Source organism: Salminus brasiliensis, chromosome 7 (assembly GCF_030463535.1).
Source record: "Salminus brasiliensis chromosome 7, fSalBra1.hap2, whole genome shotgun sequence".
In the NCBI taxonomy this organism is placed as follows: domain Eukaryota; kingdom Metazoa; phylum Chordata; class Actinopteri; order Characiformes; family Bryconidae; genus Salminus; species Salminus brasiliensis.
The window spans coordinates 25,540,920-25,563,501 of record NC_132884.1 but is presented as its reverse complement, the minus strand read 5'-3'; the positions used below and the strand labels follow the sequence as shown (position 1 = coordinate 25,563,501).

The window sequence follows — 22,582 nt, the reverse complement described above, 5'->3', positions numbered from 1 at the left end:
GACGTGTCGCGTATGAACAGCTCCAGCATCAGGGCTTTCATTTTCGGCCGAGACCTGGGCACTGTGTTTGAGTTTTTGTGAGCATTTTAATGACATGCTCTCTCTCTCTCTCTCTCTGTGTGTGTGTGTGTGTGTGTGTGTGTGCATCATATAAAGGACTTAGAAAAACACAAAAGGTTTTTAAAAACTACATTTATTTAATTTAATTAGGCTGAAAACGTGATACATATTTGTCAAAGAATGACTTCCCCGAACCATTAACACTAGCTATAATGTCCATGTCTGACATTTCCAATCGATCAAATCCTCTAATGTCAGAAAAAAAGTTTTTAACTTAATGTATTATTTGTCATTTATATTTTGGGCATATAACACTTAAAAAAATAAGAAATTATAATTTTACTGTAAAATAAAAAATTAAAATTGCACATTTAACATTATATAAAAAAAAATCTTATGGCTACCATTAGACACCTTTTTCCAGCCCTGGTACTCAATTACTCCTGTCCTACAGATTATTTGTCGTTTCTTACCTGTTTAAGCATGCATCCCTCAGTAGCTCAACCAGGGGTGTTGGAAACACCTAAATACACATGGCAGTGGGGTACCTGAGGACCTAACATATAAATACACCAAACTCTGGCATCACTTTATGCCAGAACATCATACCAAATTTAGTTTTTGGACCTGACCAAGTTAATGATCTCAGGAGAGCAAACACAACAGCACAAAAACATTTATATACTTAAAGTAGGAGAATCTTTTATCTATAAATAATCGTACTTAAAAAGTCTGCTGCTGTTTCCATCATCCCCACAAACATTGTAGTAGGTTGCTCCTACTGGTGGCGGCCCAGCACTCCTCACACAGTTCTCCTTTAACTAACCAATGGTGAACTCTATCTCATCCTCATCTTCTTCTTCTTCCTCTTCTTGTTTCCATGTATGTACCTCTCTTTCTGCTCGCTCTCTCTCACTGGCCTGAATGTAATTGTCCTCAATAAACCCATCGTCATCCTCCTCCATCTCGTCCCCTTCGACTGAAACTGCTTGCGTGCCCCTGCCTGAGGGGCCCTGGGTGGAGAAGCCCACCTCAAAGCTAGCAGGGTCGCAATGGCTGGTGGTGTCTGTTTCGCTCAGCCTTGAGTGCCTATAGCTGGCCAAGTACTTATGCACGATTTTACACTTTGCCCCCACAGCAATGAGGACCGAGACAGCGATGGCTGTCACCAAAACAGCAACGAGGGGTTTCCAGCCGCCTGAAGCACTTTTCTCGGCATTGGCAATGTCTGTGAGGAAATTGTAACCGGGGGTAACAGATAAATGGCAGATGTAAGTTATATCTCAAAATATCAATATTTATGTTAATAATTTATATTACCAAGTCACAATATAACTATACAGAATTGAAAATCTAAAATAAGAAAATTGTGGCTTATGATTACTTCAAATCATTTGAATGGTTCTAATTAGGCATGACCATGAAGTAGTATAGACAAAATGGACCAACCAGTATTATTCTTTGTTGTGTTTGCTGTAGTGGTCTCCACCAAAGGTTCTGCCAGCAGTTTACGATGGATGTGCTTCTGGATGATGATGTTAAGTGCATGCCCTGTGTCAGTTGAAGAGTAAAACAACAACATTTAAGGTCAGTACAAAAAGTGTTCTTTAATTTATTGTAATGATATGGACTAATATTGTATTTGTGTGGCCATTAGGATGGAACGGTTTAAAATTTGATGCAGGCTTGCAGTTGGTTATTCAGAAATATTGACTTTTTTTGCTAACATTATTAGTTTAGTGCAATGACCTTCCATCCTTATGAGCACAGTTATGTTACATTACGCTATGAGGAAAAGTATGTTATTGTCTTTATATAATCTTAGGTCAATAGTACTACCCTAAAATCCTTAGTAAATACTGCTCCAAGACATTTAACAATTAACTGTTAAAGTTTTAACATAAAATCAAACAAAAATAGAGAAAAAGACAGACATGTATACACACACACACCATGGGAGTGTCTTTCCGAGGCCATCTGCTTATGCACTCTGTGTGTGAGCTCTACAAACTCAGGCCACCCATGGTCTTTTAGGACAGCAGGCAGAGATGTTTGTAGGTAATTATTGCCCAGAAAAAGCTTTTGCAACCTGGGGAAGCTTAACAGGGCATCAGTCTCGACTGCAGCCAGCTTGCATCCACTGAGATCCAGTGTTTGCAGGGATGGTAGAGGGTAGAAGTGCTTCTTCCCCAGTAGAGGGAGGTAGTTTCCTGATAGATTGAGTGCAATCAAGTGGTCAAAGCTTTGCAGCGACTTGAGACCTTGAGCGTGGGCTAGGTTTAAGTGATTCTTCGAGAGGTCCAGCTCGGTCACGTTGGGCCATATCTGCTCTGGTATTGATGTAAGGTTTCGCCTGCTGCAGTCAAACGCAGTCTGAGAAATAAAAGTGGTTTTGGCAAAAAAAATAATAAATTAGTCTTTAGGGTTAGATCTCACAAACGAATCCCATCTTGAGATTCTATGTTGGATTAATTTGTGTAACAGTCATTTTCATGGAATCCCTTTCAGAATGTAAGCAGTTTGCCTGAAACCCAATAATGACTTCTTTGACACAGAAATCTCGAGACAAGTCATTGTTTTGGCATCATATTTGCTATAATTACACAACATTTATATAATAACATACATATATATATATATATATATATATATATATATATATATATATATATATATATATATATATATATAGTTTTTATTGTTAAGTTATCAAAGTTGTCAGAATCTTATTGTCAGTCATTTTTCAGCAGCTCCATAAATGATGACCATTAACATGCTTGAGTCCAGTGACTGTCATCAAAAACAGGAAATAAGAGCCTATAAACAGGATGTTCCCAATGCTGTCACACTTTTCTGGCATTGGGGAAACAAGCACTTACCTTCTCTCTGTTGACCACACAAGGGCCCACAGTAAAGAGTGTGTGGCATAAACCTGAGGCCCAGAGAGAGACAAGCACAAACAGAGGGTGAGCTACCGACCGCATGCTCTGCTGTTACCTGCACAAATAAGAGTGAATGTTTTCCTTAAAGCATGAACTTGTTTAAACCACATTAAAGAGTGAACAAAGCTAGAGAAGCATTCCAGAAGATAAATACTTATAAATAATAAACTGCGCTCACAGCGTTCAGTAAATGAGCAGAAATATCGAATTTCTTCTTGTTAAGTTTCTCCATTGTGGTTTTAATGAGGCTGCAATGGAGGAGACTTGTTCAAATCCATCACAAAGAGATATTTCTATGCATTTACTGAGCTAGTTTGCTGTTAATGACTGTAAATTTATAGAGCGTTTTATACTGGTGAGACTGGCAGTAGTGGTAAATGGTGGTAAACAGTCATCACCACATACATAGTTACTGCATTGAACATTAATCATTACCTACCCTGGATTAAACTATCAAAATACATTCTGAGTGTAGAGGAGAGTGTGTAAATGCATGTGGGTGTATGCACTCTTTACAAAGTCTGTGTGTTTTTCATGTTTATCAGAATCTTGTCTTGGCAGTGAAGCCATTGTTCACAGAGACGTCTGCTGTGTTATTAGGGCCCTTCCTCTCTCTTTCTCTCGCTATTCATTTCAGCATGTTGGCTGTAAACACTCGTCAGGAGCTCCCTTTTATCTCTTCCTGTCTTGAGGTACCCTGTGCATAACAAGGGCTCAGGGTCCAAAGCACCACCAAGTGTGACTACACGTTTGCATGTGCTTGTATGTGCACAGCCACTTTCAAGTACATATGCATATGTGTCAGGACTGGACAATATAATGATATTTATTTATATTGTGATTAATTACAAAATAAGCAGAGATTTTAACAGTGATGAATTGCTTTTGTATGGAAACAAACATCCATGTGGCATTTCCTCATTAAGATATAATTTGCAAAGTTGGCTCAGTATTTGAGTTCTCCTCTGTTTTGCCTCCATGTTGCAGACTGGACAGGGCAGAGTCATGTGAGTACACATGCGGCAGTATTTTTAAGGAGACAGTACATAAACACACAGTGAAGAAAGTACTAACAAAATAATTTATGTATTAACAGACGTATGATGATTGGAGGTTCTGAATGCCAGTTTTGATTTATTTTAATTAATTGCCCAGTCTTACCTGGATAGCATCTTTAGGTTGGCACTACAGCTCTGTCAAGTACCCTAGAGTTGGGATTTCCAACCCTTTTTCATGCCAGGACCCAAATTCAGATGTAATGTTTGTCTGAAACTATCAAATATTTTTTGGTATGAAATTAGTCATACCATTAAAAAAATACCCATGTGACCTATTTTGTTACTGTGGGCTCTATTCTCCTGTTCAGTGCAATGTATTGATGAAATGCTGGCTTATTCATTTATAATTTCATGCCCATTTGGTATTTTGCTGGTTGGAAACTGCCACTACAACAGTGTATGCCATTTAAAATCCACCACACTGGTCCTGTCTTGCATCTGTTAAACTACCTTGAGTCTATGTGCTCTTGTTGTTGTATCTTGGTCTGTGTCTTCTCCTTGTTCTGCCTCTTGATTATCTTCCGCACGTGTTCAGTTCTGTGCCCCGCCTAATTTTATTGTTTTCAGGTTTCTGTGGTCTTTAGGGTTTGTTTTTATACCTTTCTGTTTTCTTTGTTCAGAGGCCAGCATAGACATGTTACACAGCTTGTGGGATTTGATTTATTGTACCTAATGCTATTGTATCTTACATTTGGTGTTTTCCCTTTGATCTTGTCTTATGGATTCATGTTCCCCTGGTGCTCCTGTCTGTCTGCTTGTTCCACCAGATCCAACCCTTACCCTGCGTCTTTGTCTGCCTCATCATCACCCAGATTACACAGTGCAGTATGGGAAATGTTGAAATGTTTTAATTTTTTTAAAGGGCCCTTCTTTTTTCTGTTAATTTCAAAGAAATATCATATTCAGGTATTGTTGAATCATTGTCATACACAGTATAATATTTATGCCATATCTCCTATTTCTAATAAACTTTATGCCATATCTCCCATTTGCTAATATGTAGCCTATATATTGTATTTGTTGTGTAAAGATCTTTAGGACAGTAGTTTTACAGAAAAATGTTCATACATATCAACATTAAATATACCTTTAATATATCGTCCCTGTAACGCATAAATCTCCAAAATGGTAACTTTATGGAAGAAGAAAAAGTCCTTCTCAGCTTTCGATGGAAGTGTAAAACAATTTTACTCAAAGTTGTTTTGGAACATTTCTATTGGTCCATTCATCATGACACAATGTAAAGAGCCAGATTCATATTCTAATAAAACAGTGATACGGCATCAGTGGAAATCAAGGTTTCTGCATGACAGCAACATTATATGAAAACATGGATATGGCAAAAATTGCATTACAGCGACAATATTCATGTATTTCACCGCATTTATATTGGAGCTTTTGTCATAAAACATTCACAGGGAAATGTAAAAGGCGGATGACATTTTAAATGGTAAAAATGAGTGCTAAGTATAAAGGTTTTGATATGACAGCAACATTTTTGACAGAAAATTTAATTTTATGGAATTAAACATAAAACATAAGCCTACCATAATAGAAGGTGACTGAAACACTTTCCCTCAGTTTAAATAAGAAGGAGGACAATCCAAAAAGCTAGGTCTCTGCTTGACTTGTCCTTATAAATCTAAGTTTAACATGCCTGTCTCTAATTATCATTTTATCTTAGTGTAATATCTGTTGGTTTCTTCGAATGTGCAAACTGGCAGTTCCGTCTCCGAATTACTTTGTCTTTTGTAGCCACCTAACAAGTCCTTTACTTGACCTCGTCCACAGTAGCAGCATTGTAAGTAAAATCACCCTTCCCCCACCTCCCTCTCCTGTCTTTCTTTACTCCACTCTGTCTCAGAAACCATTGTATTGTCCTGGAGACTTTGCACTGTCAAAAAAGTTTGATCTTTTAAACAGCTGTTGGATTTCTGTCTCCTCCGTAAATTGTTTGCTTCTTTCTAACTAACTGTTAAGGAGTTATATTAGAGATATTCAGTTACTTAGTTCATTCCATTTCTAAGCAACAGTACAAGTGTGAAAGCTTGATTATGTGACCTACCTTGATTATGTGACCACTTTTGCTGTATGCACAACCTATGAAACAAAATACCTTATTTTCTGTTCGTAAAATCCAGCATAGTGAGTTAGCCCAGACTCCTTATGTGTGTAGTTAAAGTGTCCTAGTCCAGCCTACCAACTTTGTGTTTGTCGTGTTGTGGTTAAAAAGACAACATAATGAGCCATAGGGGTTAATAGAGCACAATGTGTTTGTAGTTAACACACAGTGAGCAACATCAGCAGTGAGACAGAAATATGATGGTTTCTATAGCCACATTTAAGAGGATTATTATTTAATTAGAACATTCTGCAAAACTGTTGAATAGCACTGTTGTGGTTTAGAACAGGAAACATCGTCATGATTTGGTTTTTGCAGCTCAGCTTTGACACAAAAAATTTTAGTTTGAGTTATCACCATTATGGCTTTCATTTGAATCAAAGTAATAAACACACATACTGTGTTCAAATATACAGTCATTTAAACAACGCAGCTTAAGTAGCATTTGATGTTTCGTGTGATTGGAGCCTGCTGTAAATTGGGATGTGAAATATAGCACTAAGCAGACATTCTTATACTTAGACTCACCTACCTGAGCTTTGGATCTTTAGTTCCTGTTAATATGGCAGAGTGTAGGTTTTAATCTCTTCAGTTGTCACATTTTAGGATTTAGAAGACAGGCTCATTGTGTTGGACCGTCTTTCACAGGAAGAAAATGGAGGCATATTGTGCAAAGGTTGTGCGAGGTGTGCCTTTACCTTGTCACTTGAGGAAGAAGTTAATGAGTAACTCAGTAACAACACGCAGCTTTGCATGGCCGCCCTGCCAGTCACAAGAATCAGTCATACACTGTAAGTGTTGTACTGGAAAAAGGTTCTTAAATTAATGGAACCCTCTACAAGAGGTTCTTCAAGTTAGATTGGGTTGGGTTCTGGTTAGAACCATTGTCTTTACTACAGAACCTTTGAAGAACCCATTTTAAGGGTGTATAGTGGAAATCACACTGTGGCCTATACTGAAGTCTGATCTAAAAATGTAAAATTTGGAACTTTTTCTATCTTTTAGATCTTCTTAGACTTGCTGTAGTTTCTGCTTTCTACTGACTTGCCTTGTCAGAATGCCGACTACTGTTGTTCTAGTGTTCCTCAGGACTAATGAAATGATTACACAATATGTGACACTTATCAACTAGCTTCATGGCACTCTATCAGTTATACACTCACATGACTTCAATCAGTTTCTCAGTTGTGTGTGCGCTGACAAACACTAGCCAAATACATAAACACAGGGAGATACCAAGGAACATCCATTGTTACTTTGTCTATTTGAGTATCTTCTTGGCTTTTGAGAGGGCTAGACACAATGAATAAACAGTTTCTCTGCTGTAAGTGCTGTTTGACTTTGAGTGACTAACCTTGATTGTACTGAGTGGGGGGAGAGAGAGAAGGAACACTGAAAACAATAGGGCCATTTCCTGTACACATCTTATGGAGGTGTGTGTTCATCTGTGCATGCATGCTTGTATTTTTATATGTATACAGGGTGTCTGCAAGTATAAAGGTTGTTTACATGTGGGTGGCTAGATGCGTGTAGACATGTCCATATATCTTCTTTGAGATATATTAGAGCTTGTAAAGGGTAAACCAATGTTTGTGTGCGTGTGTGTGTGTGTGTGTGTGTGAGACTGTAAGGTGGTTAAGAGAAGAGGAAGGAGAAAGGATTATGAAGCACCCCCCGGGACAGCTGCAGTGGCTTCACTCTCTTTAAAGGGAAAAAACAACACCAGGCCAACAACAATAGACACTTTGTCTTAGAAAAGACACAGATGAACTGGTCAAGGAATTTATATTTTAGTGTGCTTCGTGCATCATAAGAGCATCTGTTGGTAACCCTCCTGATCATACTGTACACACACACACATACACACACAAGCAGTCAATTTGTCTGTTATATTCCATTGAGAACCATGTTTTTGGCTGTGGTCACTTAGGTGGTCCTGAGATTTCAGACTATTTTTGTGCTTTGGCTCCTTTTAACTATCCGAAAAACACTCATTTCCTTTCGTAATGGGAACCGCCAAGTCTGTTCCCTCTGTAAAAGAGAAGTGATTTGTCCAAGTGGTATGTTAATCAGTGATTTTATCGGCGGAGTGTTTGGCTTGGCCTCTCTGAGTGTGTGAACACACAGGCTTCAACAACCTGAGACTGCATTCAGACTCAACAGAGTCAATGAGATGCTGCTAAACACTCAACATTCTTAAGACATCTCTTTCTGTTACAAGGTAACTGATGTTTAAAATATGCCAAGATATTTCAAGTGCAATTAAAACATATTCACAGACTGAGGAGGAGTTAAGAGTTAAGGAAATTTCATAAGGCCTTCTGATGAGGCCTTTATTCAAAATGGATTTTTAAGCTTATTAAAGGAAGAACTGAGTTGGAACATTCTTGTTGGGTTCACACAGAAATGTTAAGTCTGCATCTCCTAAACAAAACATAGCTGGTCCACTAAATCCACAGAATCTGGGAACATCTTCAAGTGAAAGACAAAAGGGCTGGCCCTTAAATACAAACACCACCTGTAGAAGCAGATAGGCCAACTTTGTTATGCAATAAGGACTATTGTTTGAGTAATGTATTGAACATATGGATAATTGCTATGCTTTGCACATACAGAAAGAAACCCCCAAAAATGAAACTTTAAAACAGCATTTTAACATTTTCATGTATACTAAGCCGTTCTCATTCTGCCCCAGTCTATGCAAGTGTCCCCTGCTCCAGCTGTGTTCCAGCGGGGCTCATGGGAAAAGCAGGGTTGCGGGCTGAGCAAACACTCAGCAGACAGGAGACCAGCCTTCCTGTTTCTGCTTTGCCCGCCTGTTTGATTCCTGCTCGGCCTGCTTCCTGGTCACATATCAGGTCCAGCAGCACAGCTTCCTGCTCCAGAGTCTCCAGGGCAGCTCACCCTCTCAACTAGCCCTGCCTTTATCTGAATCTCTCACTTTCTACATTGTGTATCTGTCCACAGTTTTACCTTTATCTAGATCACATGTATACATCGTAGGCTACCTGAGGAAACTATATGTTGAGTGTTTTATCTGTAAAGTAAGTCATTATTGGTTAAAAAACACTAACATTAGAATAGATACACTTGTGTATTTGTAATTGTCATCCAATTGACCAAAAATCTACAGTGTTCTGCCAAGTGTGTCAGTCAGCCAACAAATACTGTATTTGGTGTTCTAAGTTTGCTTCTTTACATTTGCACTAAAGGTACAAGACTAATGTGGCTAACACTAAAAGCTTATACTTACAAATAGTATTCATGCTCTATCAAGCTGTATACCAAAACCATCTTATGGGGGCATTTAAATAGTTACTTTCTTAACACAGCAGTTTCCCTCAGCCCTATGGGTTCTACATTATTCATAATTTAAGATATTGTTTTAATTCATCAGTGTTGTCTCTATTTTTATAACATAGCATGCATTATAACAGCATACAACCTTCAGTAATCATTGTAATTCCAAAATAATCTTGATTGCTAGCCTAGCCACTGAACCATCTATATCTAGCAGTGAAATTTACAAAAACAAACAAGACAAGTTTATTTGTCCAGCGCAGTTCATATACAGAGGTTATTCAAGGTGCTTTACATAAAGAAAAGAGAAAATACGAGAAAATAAACACAATTAAAAAAGAGACATAAAAGTGATCAAAAGAATAAATTAAGATAAAATAAGAATTAAAAATTAGAACCAGAGTAATGTCTTCTGTTCTCTAGGTTCTGGTAAAAAAAAAAACTCTTGCAGCAGAATTTTGAATTAACTAGGGCTGTTTAATGGGAAACTGTTTTGGGAAGTCCAGTTAAAACAGCATTACTGTAACTATTCCTGTTGAAGATAAAAGCATGAATGATTTTGTTGGGACATTAAACCTTTGATTCTGACTGCTTGCACAATCTTTTCTGTTTTGTTCTCATTCAACTCGATGAAATGTTGCTTCATCCAGTTATTCATGTGTTCCATAAACTGGCACAGCAAATCTACAGGATCATAATTAACCAGAGTGTGACCAACCTGGGTATGTTGCAGGCTCTTTCACATGCTACAGGACACCAAAGCACAAAGTTCTTTGACATTATTGTCATTGGTATTATCCGTGTGGTTGTTAAAATCACCGGGTATTATAAAACAGGACTTATCAATAGATATAACTGACACTACGTCAGCGAAGTCATCAGTGAATTAGAAGAATATTTCTGAGGCCTGTAAATAATTCAGTTCTATTCAGTTCTATTTAAAAGAAGTATCCAAAGGAAACACAGCAAAGAGAACGATTTACAAAAAGAGCTGGGAATCACAACGGAGTATGAGAGTTTAGTCTCAGGTCACACTGGTTTCTCTGTAAACTTTAAAAAGCCCACATGTTGGAAGAGTGTGGAGGTTGAGAGGGATGAATGTGGTAAGTGAGGTGGTTGTTGTAATGGCCCTGCTGGATGGTGCAAGTCATCATAACTTTTATCCAGGTTCAGAAACTCAGCCATATTTTCTAGTGTAAAATATGAAGATATGAATTGAAAATCAAAGTAATTTACTGGTGTATGGAAATAGAGTTGCATTATCCATCTGTGAGTAAGCTGACTAGTGTTAGACTTGTTTCGTTTCACATGAAAAAAGTGCCCTGTTGGTGATATGTTTAAGCACTAAGCACTTACCCATCCTCCAACTAAAAAGATCCAATGGTCGAGTGTCCAGGAATTTCAAAGGGCTTGATATGGCAAAGCTAACTGTTGATCTTAAATATATAGTATCACTAGCAACATATTTAGAACAAAAAAGTTATGCCAGACATTTTGTAAATCCATTCATGCACAGAAAAGCTAACTTTAACTCTAACTTAACTTATTGTCCTATGACATTAATTAGTCATTTCAGTCGTTTGAGTCCTCCCTTCTCTATACTGTAATGATAGTTAGAAGACAATGGTTACGATACAGTATTGTTGGTAGCAAGTCAAGTCAAGTCAAGTCAAGCGGGTTTTTATTGTCATTTTAACTATATACAGAGAACACAGTGAAACAAAACAACGTTCCTCCAGGACCATGGTGCAACATAGACACAGTGCATACAGAACACAAGTGCAACACAGTACAAGTACAGACAGACAACACAACACAGTACAGACTAAGAATGATAAATAATTTAGGGGTAGTGTGCAAATTATGCAGTGTGTAATAAATGTCCAGTGTCCAGTGAGGTAGTAAGGTTATTTGTGCAAATTGCTTCCCATATTGTCTGGGGTAAATGGTTGGTGAGAGAGAGAGAGAGAGAGAGAGAGAGAGAGAGAGAGAGAGAGAGTGCATGGAGCAGAAAAAAGACATCAGTTCAGTCTCTGGATTGAGAAATCTGATTGCTTGGGGGAAGAAGCTATTGCAGAGTCTGGTCGCGTTGGACCGGATGCAGCAATGTTAGCTATCTCACTTAGCATCCTTCTGCATTCACCAGCTAGTGAAAGAAATCCAATAGCTCACCCCCAAAAATCCACCCCTAAGCAGCTGTAGTTTTTCAAATGTTTCTCCCACCTTTAACACACCTCATCATAAGAGGGATAATGGTGTTGCACACTCCTGTATGTTGTCACTGTCACACAAAAACCTTGTATCTCCACTTTTTGGCATAATGTGAATCAGGCAAATGCATTTTTTGCATGTAGCCATCTGACTCTTTCTCTGTTGTTGGATTAGAACACTGTCCATCAGTTCATTCCATTTCCATTTTGCTGCTGTATTCTTCCCTTTCCCTTGCACTCCTTCTTCACCCACCACCCCCACCCCCCCCACCCCCCCACATTCCTGTTCCCACAAACCACAACAACACACTCACAAATGCTATCAGTGTTTCCTAGTTGTGGTCACACCGATTCTTGAGGAATTCTGGCAGTACTAAGTTTCTCCCATGCTGGTAAAAAGAATGTGAAATGGGCTGTGGTATTTCTGCTTGATATGCAAAAAAGAAGGAGGCCAGTTTTATACCTGATAACCTTTGAAAGAGTGTGATCGAAAAGTGGAAAGCAGATTAAGTCTATGCATTTAAATTGGCAGTCTAGTTCCAAAGTCAGAGTGGCTAACTTTAATGGTAGTCCTTGGCCTATGATGGCCTGTAATGCTCATTATCATCCACAGTGAAAAGGATCTATGTAGCTGTCTGCATGCAGAGAATAGCATTAAGTTAATAAGGAACCTGAGAAAGGATACTGAGCGTGTCCACAGGAAACAGGAAGAGACAGTCATGGTTGAAAGCTATTTCTGGCAAACTGTATAGCAAAAGATTATTTTCTGGTTTGTCATCAAAGCTGTTAATGTCAATGTATTAATCATCACCGACAAATAATTTTCTTACTCATAGTGATGTTATAAGTTATAATAATTGTACTTTGGTAGAGTTAATGTTTAAGATTTCCATTGCAAAAATTTAATCTGAGACTGATTCTCTCCTTTGAACCATTCTTGAATGAACTAAAGTATTAGAATTACAATAATTTAGCTAACTATGTAAATAGTTAGAAAACTGAAAAGATGCAATTAAGTTGTTACATTATCATAGCAGAACTCATAAGGAGGCTGCTAGAGCTGCTAAAAAAAAGCACATTGCAGCACATTGGACATGTTATGATTAACACTTCCTCACGTTTTCCACTGCCTAATAAATAGAGCTGTGGGGGATATTAAATGAGGAAACTGGGTCAGACAGGTACACTTCACATAGGTTATTGTAACAGGCACAATTTTCCGCAGAAAAGCTTGCATGGCTACATAGGGCCTTGTCAGAAACCTCACCTGCAGTGACTACATTTCTGAACCAGGGCCTTAAACTCAATCTATAGTGTGTCATTCCTGGTCAATATAGGTATCCCTGTCTAACCCACCCACTTCACCAGATCAGATGATGTTGATCAGATGAGCAAGTAGATAAAGGAGCGGGTTGGGAAGTCATTTAGTAATGTGTTGTGTTAACAGAGGCATTCTTCATGTCAGCTGTTTATTGATAATAAAACGAACACTATTTTGACTTTAATATACTCCAACAGCAAATGAACTTGTGTGTTTTGCTTAAAAAATATTAATCCTTAGCAAAAACAAAATGCAGTAGGTTGTGCTACAGTCTCCCTACTTCACATTTCAGTCTTCTATTTGTGTTATCAAAACAAATCAATAATAAGGTCATGGTTTCTGAAGTTCATTCTCAATGTGTGTGCATGTGCTGAGAAACTATTGCAGTGCAGCCAACAATCCAACAATAAAGGCAGCCTTGTACTTCTTTTATACAGTGATAGAAAACACAATAACACACAGAAACCACCAACCACCCGATCTGGTACATTTCATTATGGGCAACATGAGAATACACACAATTTTAATGACTTAAAGGGGACAAAGCCAAGTGAGTAGTTGTTCGGTTAGATATGTTTATACCAGACTCTGAGACCTCCACGTAGTGCTGGTGGTGGAGAGCATTGTGCCCCAGTAGTAGTGGGCTGACTCATGCTGAGATGCCCTGCTAAGCCAGGAACAGGGATTTCCACCTGACCATAACCACGCCCTGAGTCAACATAGGAAGCTGGAACTGTGTTTATTTTACTCTTACAAGCTGTTGTAAAACAAAATTTGGTTCTATATTGCCACTATCCTATGCTTGAGAGAGTATGAACTCTCTGATCTGAAGGTCAAACTCTATGCCATATGTGGCAATGATTTCTTCAGACTTCCAGGAATTACGGACATCAAGAAAACATGATTCCTAAAACATGCTGCCACCCTCAAGCCCTGACACTTGATCTGCAGCCTTTTTTCCAATATGGCAGAAATAAATGGAGTTGTGAATATGTCAACACTGTACAGATTACAGATTTCCCCAGTAATGCAGCGCACTAATGATAGCAGTGAAATGGACACCATATGGCACATATATGACAGGATCTAGACCAGAGGAAACAGGATGAATGCTAAGTTGCAGTCTTGCCTTATCTGTTCTTGAGTTACACGGACTGATTTATGACATTAGAATAGTTTTGGTTATGTATCTCCCCAGAATGACTGCCCTTGGAGACCTCGTAGCCTTAGGGTGTATCAAAGACTGCTTAGGTGATGATGGCTCATGCATATTTTGAAGAGTAGCTGCTCTTTTGGTTGTTCCACTGTGGCCCTAGTCAAATGCACATTGTACAAATGACTCCATAGGGTTGGATTGACCATGAGGTCTTATACTAATATACTAGGCAGCGATGTGAATGACACTCCATAGGCTTGTATCTTGTCAACACTTTCATGTCTTTCCTTTTGTCTCTCTCTGTTTTTCTATTCTTTTCAGAAACTCTCTAGATATCGCTCCATCGCTCATGTCCTTGACCTTTCTGTCAGATATCCTCCCTCCGCTGACACTCTGTAAGTAGCTGAGTAAGTAAAAACTCCAAGACATCTTCTTTTTCCCCTCCGCCACTGTGTTTATTATTCCACGGATGCATGAACGGATAAATCATCCGCAGCAGATGCAGGGCGAGCTGACAGAATTGTTCCAGTTGGAAACTTACAGTAAAGCTGGATTTCTGGGAGCTTTCACCAGAGTGCCATTTAAAGTCCCCTGCTCCCTATACGATGCATGTAAACAGTCTTCGGTGTAGAAGGTAATGACAGATTTTTAAGAAGAGTTTTCAGGGCTGATCCGATATACTTCACCGTTATCGCCGGGGGATTTCCTGCAGAGTCTGCTGGGAGCTATCAGAGCACCCACAGCCCCTGGGATCCCACGCTGGGCTTCCTCAGTAAGGAACGGTGGCCCTGGTGCCTGCCCCTACATTATTCGCTCCCACTATTTCTCTCTCGCTGCAGCAGCACTGGTCTGCGTGTGGAAACCTGCCAGCTCCCATTAAAATGGGTGGAAATGGGAATGTAATACAAACTTTCACACAGCTATTACAACTGAATACACACACACACACACACACACACAAACTCTAAATGAAAATGTGAGACCGTGCTATGTTTTACAGTGATTTCAGTTCAATGACTTCAGTTCACAACTGTGTAAGGGATTTTTTAAAGAACAGTCCATAGAACATAGAACAGCTTCTTAATGTAATGTGTAAAAAATGTTTTATAATGTTTGACTTTTTACTCATAAATTTCAGCTCCTATTGTTGTGTTGTCTTTTTAGAAGTTCTCCTCGTGGCCACATGGTTTTCCTCCCAATGTTCCTATTCCCTCCTACATTAATCAAAAACACATGTTAGGTGAACTGGCCATGCTAAGCTGCCCCTAGGTGTGAGAGTGTGAGTGAATGAGTGTGTGTGTTGTGCCCTGCGATGGACTGGTGCACTGTCTAGTGAGTATTCCTGCCTAGCTCAAAATGAATCTGGCTAGGCCCCGGACACACAGCGGCCCTGATTAGAACAAAGTGTACATGAAGATGGATGGATGGATGTTTTCCATGCAATAACTGAATTATAAGCCTCACAGTATGGACAAGAAGCTAAGGCAGGGGTTACCAGTCTTATCCACAAAGGTCCAGTGTAACCGTAAACTTTACAACAACTATTCCACTGATTTAGACTTCAAACAGTTGAGTAGTTTTGTGAGTTATATGCACCTGCTTGGTTTGGATGAACACCTTTAGCCACAACAGCCTTTTGTGGATATGATTTGTGATGCATGGGCTAAAGGAATAGCTGTCCAACATTTGTCAACCTAACCTGTCTACTATACATAAAGTGTTTGGTTTATTTCAAAGTCATTTATTACTGCTTATAGTAAAAGCTTATAGTGTATTCTTTCTTTATTTTTTTGACCTGACTCTACCAGTGCTGGGTACACACCGTATGTACAAAGATAGGAAAAGGAGTAATAATTACAAGCAAAAGAAATGCAAAATGCACATGAACTAAGGGTATCACAGCATGGACAGTCTGTGTGAACACAGGGAGACTGAGATGTTATCTGGCTACAGTCATATACCTTCATACAGCCATCACCAAAACAAACAGGAGGCACAATTACAGCAAGACAACAAAAGACTGGTGTACAATAGGCAGCAGGCTGAGAAAAGGTATGCAGGCCAAATCCTCCACCCAAACCCCCCCAAAACCCCTACCTCCCCCTTTCCCTTTATTATTACACCCACCCTCCCTCAAAGCACCCTGACTGTATTGACACAGCGTTCACTGCTTTCCCTTGTGGCTTCCTCTTCAAAACACTCCATTACACTTCATCAGCTAATCTCCACATTTAAATGTGCACACACACACACACACACGCTGCAACCACAGTTCATCCATATTTTTGTATAATCATGTGTTTTAGACATAGGTGAAGGTTACTTTAGCTCTAGTATGTCTAGAAACTGGAGGGAAAACCTTCAGTACTAAAATGCTTATTTGCTTGATTGGCTGATCGGTTGATATAAATCTAAATAAATGTAATTAGTGTTTTATTTGATGTGCTGGTGGAACATTTCTGTGTATTAAAGTGTTATTAAAAGCTCTCTTTCTCTTTCTATTTCTCTGACCTCGCAGGAAATTACAATAGCCCACAACCGTGACTTGCTGTTTGTTACCGTGTCAAGTTCACTGCTCAGATTTTCTAGGCAAGGAAAGCACAAAAACAAAAAATAGCGCTGAATCCTCTTCCGCTCTTCAAATGTCTGCAGTGCGCCAGCAGTAGTTTCGCTGATAAGGAGATGTAATAGATTTTCTTATCTTTCTTCATGACATATTTATAATTCTACTGAATCATGTCCATCTGAGTAAGCGTTCCTAAAATATCGCTAGAATTAAATATTAGCACTCTAAATCAAGACACAAAAGCCTTACACAAGCTCTGTTTTATAAATCAAAGCCAAATCTTCAGCCTCTGCTCCTTTGCCTTGAACTCCTGGGCCAGTTCAAAAACAGGAAACCCAAACAATGTCACTCTGAGTCAACTTTTGATTTTGTGAGGTGTCAGGAAATGGGGAGAAAACAGCAAATCACTTATTTCAATGCCCACCCATGCACCAATTAGCGAAGTGTGCACTGGAGTGGGACAAATGAGCGTCTAAACGTGTGTCTCTGGCTTCTTCTCCGCAATTAAACTAGAGGTGGCTGAACATTCAGACACAACATACAGGCTGAGATTGTTCCTCATTTCCTGACTTTTTCTACCACACTGACAGAAGTACCAGAGACGTGCAACACCAATGCTACTCATTTCTGCTGGGCTTCCATTGTGCACAAGAAAAACATGGAAAAGCAAAAGTCCATCTGGTGTTATTGTAAGATTATCAGAGTGTCTGAGCTTCTGGGATTTTATGAAAAACACAAAAAATCTCCAAACCAGATGAAACCAAAAGCTCTGTGTATATGCATTGTGCTGCGTCAGCGTTAAGGAAACTGCACATGGTCAGGCAAGAATGCACAAATTACTACTACTCTAATAAACTCCTGATTCAAGCAAATTACATTTTCACTGCTGTTACAGTAATGGCACTGAAGGGATTTGACAAAAACAGTTCAACTGTACCATTTCTCCTTTCATGTAAAATAAGAATAGGAAATCCATCACTGACTCATTACTTATACATGTATCCGAAGGCACAGAGATCTTATGATATGAGCTGCAGAGTCCTGGTGCCTGGTGTATCAAGGCATGTTTCATGTTAGAAGTCAATGCATAATGTTTAATATCAATTGTCTATGAATAAAACAAATTTATCTGTGTCTGTCTGACTAAAATGGTTGATTTGTAACATAATGAAGAACTAATAGCCAAAGTAATATAGGTTACAAAAAGAGAAAGATCCCTCTATATTTTTATTTTTCTAAAAACAAACGTTAAATAATTTTGATAAAAATGTGAGAATATGAGGCTACCCCCCCCCCCTCTGTTTTTTTCCCTCCCAAGGCTACATGTTCTGTTTATTTTTTATTCAGCAAATAATAATTAGGCCAGTTCCAGTTCCTGAGAAATATGTATGTAACTTAGAACATAATATACATGTTTTACAAAGAAACTGCATGGTGTCTCACCTCTGTGACATACACTACATGGACAAAAGTATTGGGACACCTACACATTACTCCCACAGAAGCTTTAATGACATCCTGTTCAAAATCCTTAGGCATTAATATGGACAGTCAGGTTCTTCCGCATTTCTGCATTTCCAGAGGTAGTGTGCTTTAAACCTCTCCATGAAACTTGGCATTGTGCTTGGTGATGTAAGGCTTGCATGCAGCTGCTCGGCCACGGAAACCCATGAAGGTTCTGGCACACAGTTTTGGTGCTGATGTTAATGCCAGCAGAGGTTTGGAACTCTGCAGTGATTGGACTCAGCAGAGCGGTGGTGACTTTTATGCACCATGTGTCTCAGCACTCAGCGTGCTTTGTGGCTGATTTGCTGTGGTTGTTTAACATTTACACTTTGAAATAATGCCACTCAGTAGATATCTAGGAGGGGAAAAAATTAATAAGCTGACTTGTTGCAATGGTGGCATCCTATTATAGGCCCATGCCCAAATTTGGTGAGCTCTTCAGAATGTCCCATTTTTTAACAAATGTTTATAAAGGCAGACTGCATGATTAGGTACTTTGTTTTAGGATTTTTACATACCTGTGGCAGTTGGACTGAATGAAACACCTGAATTACATGATTAAGAAGTGTGTCCCAATACGTTTGTCCATATCATGTAAGTTGGAAAGTGTGTTTTCTTACTTGTACATGCACATGTGTTAATTGTATTTTCATTAATCAGGTATAATGAGCATTAATTAATAATAGTAATAATAATAATAATAATAATAATAATAATAGTCCCCCAGTCCTGAAATACTGAAGAAAAGCCTAGAAAAAAAATACTAGAAAAGCCTAGTCTTCATAATATTATGAATTTACACCACCCGCTGCATCCGCAAAGCAACCAGCATTGTGGATGACTCCACTCACCCTTCACACAGACTGTTCTCCCTCCTGCCATCAGGAAGAAGGTACCGCAGCATCCGGTCCAACACGACCAGACTCTGCAACAGCTTCTTCCCCCAAGCCATCAGACTTCTCAACTCAACTCAACTTCTGAACTAATGTCTTTTCTGGTACAGGGACACTCTCTCTCTCCAACCATTTACCCCAGATAAAAAGGTGAAGCATTTTTGCACAAAGCATTTGCACTAATAACTTTACTACTTTACTACCTCACTGGACTCTATTTATTACACATTGCACAATTTGCACACTACCGGCAATTATTTATTATTCTCTGTCTGTACTGTGTTGTCTGTCCGCACTTGTTTGTTTGTGTTGCACTTGTGTTTTGTATGCACTGTCTATGTTGCACCATGGTCCTGGAGGAACGTTGTTTCGTTTCACTGTGTACTCTGTATGTAGCTGAAATGACAATAAAACCCACTTGACTTGACTTGACTTGACTTGACTATTATAAAACAGGGTGTACAGTTCCCTCCATAGCAGTTGATAACCTCAAATTCCTATACCAAATCATATCTTCTGTGATAATCTGTTAAACATTAAGGACAAATGAGAAAAGAACACCCAGCAAGGGATCTGAAGGCTGGTGAACAACAGGCAGCAGACTGAGGAAAGATATTAAAGCTAAACACTTCATGCAGAATATCTCCAGATCTCCTGCAAAACCCCTGTGTTCTCTTGTTGTTTTTAGTTTAACTTGTGTTTTTAATGACGATTTCACAAGTTGATTTGTGGTCTGTAAGACATTTTTGTGTGGGTCTGGGGAAATGCTTTGGACCACTGTTCTGATGGAAGATCCAGTGATGACCCAGTTTTAGCCTCCTGGCAGAAGCAGTCAGATCTTTCTTTGAAATATCCAACAATAGTTTAAGGTCTTTGAAATCAAAATGGCACAACATTAATGATCTTACTTTGTGGACCAGAATACATTTCATGTATTATGTAGTGTTCTAGTGGACTAGTGTTCTAGTGAAGTGTTGCAAAAGTATGTACCTTTTTGATCACAGCAGGAGCTTTCTTCAGGCAAACCACCCAAATAATGTGTTAGCCTTGACATGCAGTCTAATTATTATGTTGGAGACTTTTTTTCCTCTATAGGCAATAACTCTTTCTTCTCAATGTGTGTCAGGGTGAAATTCCCAGTCCTTACCAGGCAGGTTTAGATATTATATATAATATTGCATAATTAAATAATATGTAATACGATTTCAGAATGAATTAAACCTAGTTTCATTATGTCTCTTTTACCTAAAGAAAATAAAGAATGTAAACTTGCAGGTAAACTTAAAGAATGGTGAATTTACAAATGACCCAAGAGATGCCTACAAAGCCCTTGCAATGTTGAGATAATACCTGCACTGTTGATTTTAGCCACACAGATGGACATAAATGAATAAAGTAAATCAGTAAAAAAAATCAGCTCTAAAAAAGTTGCTATGTAGCCTAATATTTTTATTGCGTAGTTTGGCTTAAAAAGCCTCAGCACATCACTGTGAATATCTGTCAGTATATCTGAAGCATTACAGGTCCAATATAGGCAGCCAAGGTACCATATTAAGGAAATGCCATTAGGTATAAACAGTATTCTCTAAAAGCATTTGGCAAGACCAATTCCTGATATAAGAGTTACCCCTTCTAAAAGCTTATCACCTGCCAGGGGGGCAAAATGTTATTACAAATTTCTATTACCAAAGAATATCCCCACCAGTTTTTACAAAACTCCCTGTAGTTACTGAGTAATACGTATGTAATAGTATGTAATACGTATGTAATAGTATGTAATAAGCCCTGGATTTAACGATAACAAGATAATTATGCAATGATAGATCAAAATCTCAACTTTGATTTCCTGATATTTACATTTAAATGTGTTCAACTTGGCACCCTTTGTTCCAAACCATAATATTTTTTTAAATGAGTAAATGTATTAGAACATGTAACTGACAGGTGTTTGTGTTGTGCACAAGTTTTAGTTTTTAGATTTTAGTTTTAGATTTTAGTGTTTAAATAGTTAATAGCACTGAATTTTTACTCTTGGTTTAAGCATTCTGCTTCACCTGTGAACACTGCATTTTGTGGTAAGAGAATAAACCAACATGAAGACTAAAGAGTTTTCTATGGGAAAAAATGAGAAGCTGAGGAAAGAGAAATAATATTGATGTTGATGAGATTGATGAGATTGATGTTTTTGATTACCACTTGATGACAGAAACATTGTCAGAACTGTCAAGAAAAGTCAAAGAAAAGTCACAATCCACCTTTCAAAAAAGCTGTACCACAAAATGCAGTCCAGTAAGCCAGACAGGATTTTTTACAGACAAAGATAAACCACAGAAGTTCTAGAAAATGTTATGGGTTTTTGAGACTGAGAGAAATCTCTACCAAAGTGATAGAAATGCCAAAATGTGAAGAAAGAAAGGATCATAATTCAAGCATAAGTGCCATGGCTTGGACTTGCATGGCTGCTTCTGAAATGGGAAAATCTTTACTGATGACGTACCTCATAATAGCACTGCTGAAGTATACTGAAACATTCTGTCTGCAAATATACAGGGAAATGCATCCAATCTAATCAGGAGGAACTTTATGCAGCAAGATAGTGATCCAAAACACCGGGGGGGGGGGGGTGTTTTGGGGGTGTTTTGGATCACTATCTTGCTGCATAAAGGGGGGTGAAATTGCGCTTTTCCCAGAACAAGGCTGCAACATGGAACCAAACGAGAACAAACCAATACAGTACAGAAATGTTGCAGAAAGTGCAACATGTAAGATGTAGATTACAACAGTAAACTAGAAAGACAATACAATAAATATGACTCATTTCTGAGTTAAGATAGTGAGTGTAAGGTGCATAAATATTTAACATGCTGTGTAATGATATCCAGACATCTTATAATGCACATGAAACACAGCAGGTACTGAGGTATAAAAGTATAGAATGTATAAATAAGATGCAGACAGATTTACATGCTATGACATGTGGCTCAGAGGGTTTAGTTCAGTCTCTGTGAGCAATGATGCAGCTGCTCAGGATGCTCTCCATAGTCCCCCTGTAGAACATGGTGCGGATTGGAGGAAGAAGATGAGCTTTCCCCAGTCTCCACAAAAAGTAGAGGCGCTGCTGGGCATTTTTGGCTATGGAGGTGGTGTTGAGGGACCAGGTGAGGTTCTCCATGATGTGGATGCAGAGAAACTTGATGCTCTGGATGATTTCCACAACAGAGCCATTTATGCTCAGTGGGGTGTGGTTGCCTCACACTCTTCTGAAGTCAAAAACTCTTTAATCTCTTTAGTTTTGTCCACATTCAAAGGCAAGTTGTTGGTTCCAGGGGAAGAATGTTTCAGAATGGTCAAGTCAGTCACCAGACCTTCGCCCAATTGAATATGCATTTCATGTCCAGAAGAGGAGACTAATGAGAGAAGAGCCCTAAAACTGTGGTAAAAGCCTGGA

At 38.7% G+C, this 22,582-nt stretch overlaps 1 protein-coding gene across 3 annotated transcripts; it reads right to left on the bottom strand.

The window, feature by feature from the left end:
• Window positions 1–177: 177 nt before the first annotated feature.
• c7h1orf210 (chromosome 7 C1orf210 homolog) lies at window positions 178–6,845 on the bottom strand. 3 transcript variants are annotated; one of them, XM_072684322.1, is made up of 6 exons: window positions 6,715–6,845; window positions 6,126–6,160; window positions 2,940–3,057; window positions 2,013–2,433; window positions 1,510–1,611; window positions 178–1,288 (listed from the first exon to the last, which is right to left on the bottom strand). In XM_072684322.1, the coding sequence occupies exons 3-6, from the start codon at window positions 3,042–3,044 to the stop codon at window positions 882–884; spliced, it is 1,035 nt and encodes a 344-aa protein (XP_072540423.1). In that variant the 5' UTR covers window positions 3,045–3,057; window positions 6,126–6,160; window positions 6,715–6,845; the 3' UTR covers window positions 178–881. The 3 variants fall into 3 exon arrangements, with proteins under 3 accessions (XP_072540423.1, XP_072540422.1, XP_072540421.1); XM_072684321.1 differs by lacking the exon at window positions 6,126–6,160 and having other exon boundaries at window positions 6,711–6,845; XM_072684320.1 differs by lacking the exon at window positions 6,126–6,160 and having other exon boundaries at window positions 6,715–6,844.
• Window positions 6,846–22,582: the final 15,737 nt, after the last annotated feature.

Coding starts and splice junctions, on each gene's coding strand:
- c7h1orf210 (XM_072684321.1), bottom strand. CDS start 3,044: ATGCGGTCGGTAGCTCACCCTCTGTTTGTGCTTGTCTCTCTCTGGGCC. Junction 2,434..2,939: donor GTGTGGTCAACAGAGAGAAG/GTAAGTGCTTGT, acceptor TTTATTTCTCAG/ACTGCGTTTGACTGCAGCAG. Junction 1,612..2,012: donor CTCGGAAAGACACTCCCATG/GTGTGTGTGTGT, acceptor CAACTGACACAG/GGCATGCACTTAACATCATC.